Below are 7885 nucleotides of genomic sequence, written 5' to 3'. Positions count from 1 at the left end.
CTTCAAACACAAGGTTTCGCAATCTCAGCCCTACTGACTTTGCTGTGGGGATCTGTCCCGTGCATTGTAGGATGTTCAGCAGCATCCCCGTCCTCCATCTACTAAATGCCAGTAGCACCTCCTGCACACAAGCTGGGGTAGCCAAAAATACCTTCAGACATTGCCAAATATCTCCTGAGGGGCAAAACCACCCCAGTTAAGAACCACGGCAGTAGGAACCATTTCTTTCCTAACTTGTACCCTTTCTTTTTCTGCCCAGGGTTTCGGGAGGTTTTCCATCATGATTATTGCCTTGCTGGGGTTTGCCATTTTCTTGCTCCATTGTACAACTTGTGAGAAACCCCTAGAAGGGATCATCTCCTCAGCCTGGCGCTTCACACACCCCCTTTATAATGTGACCATCTATGAAAACTCTGCTCCCAAGACCTACGTGGAAAGCTCTGAGAAAATGGGCATCTATCTCACAGACCCCCAGTGGGCAGTGAGGTACCGGATTATCTCTGGAGATGTGGCCAACGTGTTTAAAACAGAGGAGTACATGGTCGGCAACTTCTGCTTTCTGAGAATAAGGACAAAGAGCAGCAACACAGCCGTTCTGAACAGGGAGGTGCGAGATAGCTACACCCTCATCGTCCAAGCCACGGAGAAGACCTCGGAGTTAGAAGCTCTGACCCGCGTGGTGGTCCACATCCTGGACCAGAATGACCTGAAGCCCCTTTTCTCCCCGCCTTCATACCGAGTCACCATCTCTGAGGACATGCCCCTCAAGAGCCCCATCTGCAAGGTGAGCGCCACGGATGCCGACCTGGGCCAGAACGCCGAGTTCTATTACACCTTTAACACAAGGTCGGAGATGTTTGCCATCCATCCCACCAGCGGGGTGGTCACCTTGGCTGGGAAGCTCAACGTCACCTGGCGAGGGAAGTATGAGCTGCAGGTGCTGGCTGTGGACCGCATGCGGAAGATCTCAGAGGGCAATGGACTTGGCAACTTGGCAGCACTGGTCATCCACGTGGAGCCTGCCCTCAGGAAGCTCCCGGCCATTGCCTCAGTGGTCTTGGCTACACCAGAGAGCAGTGATGATGCCACCTATGCCACGGTGGTGGTAGATGCAAAGAGCTCAGGTGCTGATGTGGACTCACTGGAAATTGTTGGTGGTGACCCTGGAAAGAACTTCAAAGCCATCAAGTCTTACGCCCGGAGCAGTGAGTTCAGTTTGGTTTCCATCAAAGACATCAACTGGATGGAACACCCTCATGGATTCAACCTCAGCCTGCAGGCCAGGGGTGGGAGCAGACCTTCTTCTTATTCCCAGATCAGAGGCTTTCACCTACCCCCTTCCAAACTGGCTTCCCTCAAATTTGAGAAGGCTGTTTACAGAGTGCAGCTTAGTGAGATTTCCCCTCCTGGTAGCCGTGTGGTGATGGTGAAAGTAACCCATGCCTTCCCCAACCTGAAGTATGTTCTAAAGCCATCCTCAGAGAGTGCAGAGTTTAAACTGAATGCCCGCACGGGGCTGATCACCACCACGAAGCTCATGGACTTCCATGACCGAGCTCAGTACCAGCTACACATCAGAACCTCACTGGGCCTGGCCTCCACCACTGTGGTCATTGACATCATGGACTGTAACAATCATGCCCCCATGTTCAACAAGTCCTCCTACTACGGCACCTTTGATGAGAACATCCCTCCAGGCACCAGCATTTTGACTGTTACGGCCACAGACCAGGATCATGGAGAGAATGGATATGTCACCTACTCCATCGCTCGCCCAAACTCTGTGCCCTTTTCTATCGACCCTTACCTGGGGATCATCTCCACCTCCAAACCCATGGACTATGAGCTCATGAACAGAATTTACACCTTCCAGGTATGGGCATCAGATTGGGGATCCCCATTTCGCCAGGAAAAAGAAGTGTCTGTTTCCCTTAGGCTCAAGAACTTGAATGACAACAAGCCTTTGTTTGAGGAAGTCAATTGCACTGGGTCTATCCATGAAGACTGGCCAGTAGGAAAATCAGTAATGACCGTGTCAGCTATAGATGTGGATGAGCTTCAGAACCTAAAATATGAGTTTGTGTCAGGCAACGAACTAGACTATTTTCATCTAAATCATTTCTCTGGAGTGATATCCCTCAAACGCCCTTTAAGGAACCATACTACTGGTCAACCCATCAACTATTCCCTGAAAATTACAGCCTCAGATGGGAAAAACTATGCCTCGCCCATGACTTTGAATATTACTGTAGTGAAGGATCCTCATTTTGAGGTCCCTGTAAAGTGTGATAAAACGGGGGTATTGACACATTTCACAAAGACCATCCTGCACTCTGTTGGGCTTCAGAATCAGCAGTCCAGTGATGAGGATTTCGCTTCCTTAAGTGCATATCAGATCAATCATCATACCCCTCAGTTTGAGGACCACTTCCCACAGTCCATTGACATCCTTGAGCGTGCTCCTCTCAACACCCCCCTGGCCCACCTGGCAGCCACCGACCCTGATACTGGCTTTAACGGCAAACTGGTCTATGTGATTGCAGATGGCAATGAAGACGGCTGCTTTGACATTGAGCTGGAAACAGGGCTGCTCACTGTAGCTGCTCCCTTGGACTATGAAGCCACCAGTTTCTACAACCTCAATGTAACGGTGTATGACCTGGGCACTCCCCAGAAGTCCTCCTGGAAGCTGCTGACAGTGAATGTGGAAGACTGGAATGATAATGCACCCAGATTTCCTCCTGGTGGGTACCAGGTAACCATCTCAGAGGACACAGAAGTTGGAACCACAGTTGCAGAGCTGAAAGCAAAAGATGCTGACTCGGAGGACAATGGGAGGGTTCGCTACACCCTGCTAAGCCCCACAGAGAAGTTCTCCCTCCATCCCCTCACTGGGGAACTGGTTGTCACAGGACACCTGGACCGGGAATCAGAACCTCAATATATACTCAAGGTGGAGGCCAGGGACCAGCCCAGGAAGGGTCACCAGCTCTTCTCTGTCACTGACCTGATAGTCACATTGGAAGATGCCAATGACAACTCTCCCCAGTGCATCACAGAACTTCACAGGCTTAAGGTCCCAGAGGATCTGCCGCCAGGGACTATTCTAACATTTTTAGATGCCTCTGATCCTGACCTGGGCCCTGCGGGAGAAGTACGATATGTCCTGTTTGATGATGCCCATGGGACCTTCCATGTGAATCTCATGACGGGGGCACTCAGTCTGGAGAAAGAGCTGGACTTTGAGAGGAGGGCTGGGTATAACCTGAGCCTGTGGGTCAGTGACAGTGGGAGGCCCCTGGCCCGAAGGACCCTCTGCCGCGTGGAGGTGATCGTCCTGGATGTGAATGAGAACCTCCACCCTCCCCGCTTTGCCTCCTTTGTGTACCAGGGCCAGGTGCGGGAGAACAGCCCCTCGGGAACCTCAGTGATGGCAGTGGCTGCCCATGATGAGGACAGTGGCTTGGACGGGGAGCTCCAGTACTTCCTGCGGGCTGGCACCGACCTTGCAGCCTTTAGCATCAACCAAGACACAGGTACTGGAAGTGGGATGGGATGGGAGGGCCAGGTGCTGGGAGAGGATGGGCCTAAGGGAATCAGGCACTGTCCTGAGAGAAGTCAGGCTATAGGCTAAAAAGAACAATAAATAGGGACACTCCTTCCTGTCCCTTTTATTTTTAATTTATATACATATATATATATACTATATATATAGTATATATATGTATATATACATATGTGGGTGTATGTATGTATATCCATTTAAGTTGAATCAACCATCTCACACACACTTGTATACATACACACACACACAAAAACATATATTACATATATATGCTTATAAAAATAATGTATCATAATTATAAAATTTTTATATATAATTTAAAAATGAATGTTTCTCTGTGTCCCATCTCCCCAGATATAATCTCTATTAACAATTTGTCCTATAATCTTCTAAATTTTTCTCATTGTATCTGATATATTATCACTTTTCATTTTATTATTATGAAAACATAATACAACAGATACTAATTCTGAAACTTATTTTGTCACCAGGATATCTTATATGTCAGTACATATAAATCTTCTTCATTCTTTTTTTTTTTTTTTTTTTTTTTTTTTTTTGCTGTACGCGGGCCTCTCACTGCTGTGGCCTCTCCCGTTGCGGAGCACAGGCTCCGGACACACAGGCCCCGCGGCCATGGCTCGCGGGCCCAGCCGCTCTGCGGCATGTGGGATCCTCCGGGATCGGGGCACGAACCCGTGTCCCCTGCATCGGCAGGCGGACTCTCAACCACTGTGCCACCAGGGAGGCCCTTCATTCTTTTTTAATGGCTGCATTTGTTCATATACTTTTACCCATATGCAGTGAGTCTCCACAGGAAAAACTCTTAAAAATGGAGCTCTTGGGTCAAAAGATAATATTAATAGATATATAATATCCATATATCCATATATCCATCATCCATAGATGTATAATTAATATCAACGCTAATAGATATTTTCAAATTGTCCTCCAAAAAGGTGGCACCAACTTATTTATTCCTCTGAAGCTCCACAGAAAATAAGTGCAATTCAGCAAACACTTACTGGGCACCCTCTACTTGTGAGGTCCTGAGATAGGCACCTTGGGAGAGATCCCAGGTGAATAAAAGTAGGTCCTTCTTGATGGGATGATTTCTCTCCAGGGTAGAGGGCAGGGTGATGTGGTAGAAAGAGCATTAGATTGAGAGTCAATTCTAGACCCAGCTCTTCTGCTTACTTGCTACATGACCTTGGTCAAGCCATGCTCTTTCTCTGGGCCTCAGTTTCCCCATCTGTCAAAGGAGTAAGGTTCCTTCAGCTCTGAGATGCTATGGCTTTGAGTACAGGCTTTGCCCTCTCATCTGGGTCTTTCCAGCTGAGTGTGACCCATAAGAACTTAGGCTACAAGCCTCTTCTACTCACTCTTGGACCCTGTTCGACTTCTAGAACAGTGCTAGTTCATAATAAGCAATTTGTAGATGAGTGAACCAATGAATGAAGCCAAGTCTCTAAAATCATGAAGATGAGGAGAGGCGAACAGCAATTTATTTATCAAACCCCTACCCTTGAATTGGTATCTATAAGGACTTGAAGCTTGAAGGAACCAGTCTAAGGAAAAATGTAAGGAAATCCCACTTAGAGAATGTGAAATGAATAAACTGGACTCGGCTTGAAGTAGTCAGGAGAAAGTAGGTCAACTACCATGGTCTTCTGGAAACCCTGCATATGCCCACATGCCCAAGTCATGGGCCTATCTTAGCAGAGAAAGGCTGTGAGAGGTTCTACAATAAGGATATGAATTTCCCTGTGTTTAACTCAGCAGCTCCCATGCATATCAGCCACAGTTCCCTTTTCTCGTGGAATACTTATTAATATCCTTTCCACAGTACCATTTCAGGATTGTTAGGTAAAGTGCTTTCTAAAGCTACTTTGAGCTCTAAAATATTTTGGGTTTGGTGATTGACTATCCCTAGGAATGATTCAGACTTTCGCACCCCTGGACCGAGAATTCATGTCCTGCTACTGGCTGACAGTACTGGCAGTGGATAGGGGTTCCACCCCACTCTCTTCTGTAACTGAAGTCTACATTGAGGTTTTGGATGTCAATGACAACCCACCCCAGATGTCCAGACCCGTGTTCTACCCCTCCGTCCGGGAGGATGCACCCCTGCACACCTCGGTGCTTCAGCTGGATGCCTGGGACCCGGACTCCAGCTCCAAAGGGAAGCTGACCTTCAATATCACCAGTGGCAACCATATGGGATTCTTTGTTATTCATCCTCTCACAGGTAAGGACCTCAGAAATCTGGGAGCATAGGATTATCTACAACAGTGCTTCTCAAAGTGTGGTCCTAGAATGGCATCATGAGCATCACCTATGAACTTGCTAGAAAGTCAAGTTCTCAGGCCCCATCTTAGACCTACTCAATCAGAGATCAGGGTGGGCACCAGAAATCTGTATTTTAATATGACATCCAGAGGATTTTGATGTGTGCTAAGTTTGAGAAGTGCTGCTCAACAAAGTCCATCTCTATGCGAGAATAAGAATATGTCAGTTTTCTTTCCTTGGAGCCTAGGGAAGCTAAGCAGGTTCCCTAGGTGGTCAAGCTGGGACTATTTCAGACCTCCAAGTGCTCCCAACTGACCATTCCTGAGAATCACAAGCCACAGGTTGAATCTCTTAACTCTAGTCCCAAACTGATCTCAAGCCTGCTCACGGCACGGTGGCCATACAGATCCACTTCAGAGGAACCAACCATCTCACAAAGGTCTATCCTCAGTCCAAGGCCATCTTGGATGGTTTAGAGGAATCCAGAGGTCATTGGCTTGTAGCCGTGAACCAGATGTAGCCCACAAAGCTGTTCTGTTTGGCCTGCACAAGCTTTAAACAGTGATTTTTCAAGTTGTTGCCAACATTTAAAAAGTTGGAAATTTTGCAAAACATTCCAGATTTCTGGTTGTTCTTAAAATAACTAGAAGATCTGGCCACATGGACCGCACATCCCACGGGGCCACAACTGCCCGGAGCTGACAGCAGCTCCCTGTGTACAGCAGGTGTGTCCTCTGTGCCCACAGCCCCCTCACGCCCGACTGTGTTATTTCCGCCTGCTTCCTGCAATTACGCTGCCTGCCTGGCTCCCAGGAGAAGGTGAGAGCCATTTCCCACTGCTGCAGGTATGGCTCCAAGGCCACATGTCCCTCTTGACCATGAACAACAACCCTATTGCAGAGAAGGCTGACATTCTCTCCTTCGAACCCAACTTCCCATTCTCCAGCTCCAACTGACTCTTGTCCTGGAAGGACAGAACTCTGGCAAGATTGGAGGAAGGAGAAGGGGAGAGAGCTGGCAGCAGCTTCCTGATCCTTAAGGCAAAAGGGAGTCAGGAGGAGCGATGGGCCTGGGGATCCTGAGGCAGACAGTGGGCGGGGGATACAAGTGCCCCTTTGCCCTGTGACATCTGTTTGGAACCTTTGACCTCGGGGAGTGGATTAGTCCTCCTAGAAGGAGAATGCTTTTCTCTTGAAAAACAGGCCTAAGCTGGCTCTCTGCCTGGGCCCACTCTGTCCCTCCCTTTTTGGAAGAGGGAAGAGATCTCTCACCTAAGGCAATAGGTTCTCTACTTCTTCCAAATCCCTGCTCTGTTCACTATCAACAGTTCCCTGACACCAGGTCTGGCAAAATGCCCCAGAGGGCAGAGAGCTCTTAGTCTTCCTACAGTTGAGAAGAAATTTTTATCAGCATGAACATTTGAAAATAAAATAATAAGTCAGCAATGATTCCTCCACCCACCCACCCACCTTTCTTATCCACATTATATTGTCCTACTTCCATACTTGGATCCCTTGGATGGCTTCCCTATGCCCTTAAGATAAAGCCAGACCCTGCCGTGTCCCACAGACTTGTGCCTGACCAGGCCCCTGTTTTCCTTTCTGGCTTCATCTTGCCTCTCTTGCTCTATCACTCGCTGGATCCAGCCACATGGCCTGCCTTGGTCCATGCCCTCTCCTGGCACAGGGCCTTTGCACATGCTATTCCTTCTGCCAGGAGTCTCTTCTCTCTGTTTTCAGGCTAACTCCTGCTCTCCTTTCAGATCTTGGCCCAGCTGTTCTTTCCTTAGAAAAGTTTTTCCTGACACTATAATACATCTCCCAGCAGCATCTACTTTTTAAAAACACTTATCACTTAGAACATTATATTCATTTATGTGATTATTCCATTAATTATCCATGTCCTTCACTAGACTTCTAAGGCTTTCCAGAAAAGGAGCCTTGATTTTTTTTTTTTTTTTTGCCCACTATAATATAAAGTCCCGGCACACAGTAGGACCTCAATAATTGGGAAATGAATGAAAGAATCTCT

At 47.8% G+C, this 7885-nt stretch overlaps 1 protein-coding gene across 1 annotated transcript in view; it reads left to right on the top strand.

The window, feature by feature from the left end:
• The first annotated feature begins 280 nt into the window (after positions 1-280).
• The window catches only part of FAT2 (FAT atypical cadherin 2), a 67427-nt gene continuing 59822 nt past the window's right edge, over positions 281-7885 (top strand). The window contains exons 1-2 of the mRNA XM_060093686.1: positions 281-3536; positions 5499-5813. Coding sequence (XP_059949669.1) covers positions 281-3536; positions 5499-5813 — 3571 coding nt within the window. The remainder of the gene's footprint in view (positions 3537-5498; positions 5814-7885) is intronic.

This window comes from Mesoplodon densirostris, chromosome 3 (assembly GCF_025265405.1).
Source record: "Mesoplodon densirostris isolate mMesDen1 chromosome 3, mMesDen1 primary haplotype, whole genome shotgun sequence".
Taxonomy (NCBI): domain Eukaryota; kingdom Metazoa; phylum Chordata; class Mammalia; order Artiodactyla; family Ziphiidae; genus Mesoplodon; species Mesoplodon densirostris.
The sequence above is the reverse complement of the archived record's forward strand: the minus strand, read 5'-3'. Positions and strand labels throughout refer to the sequence as shown.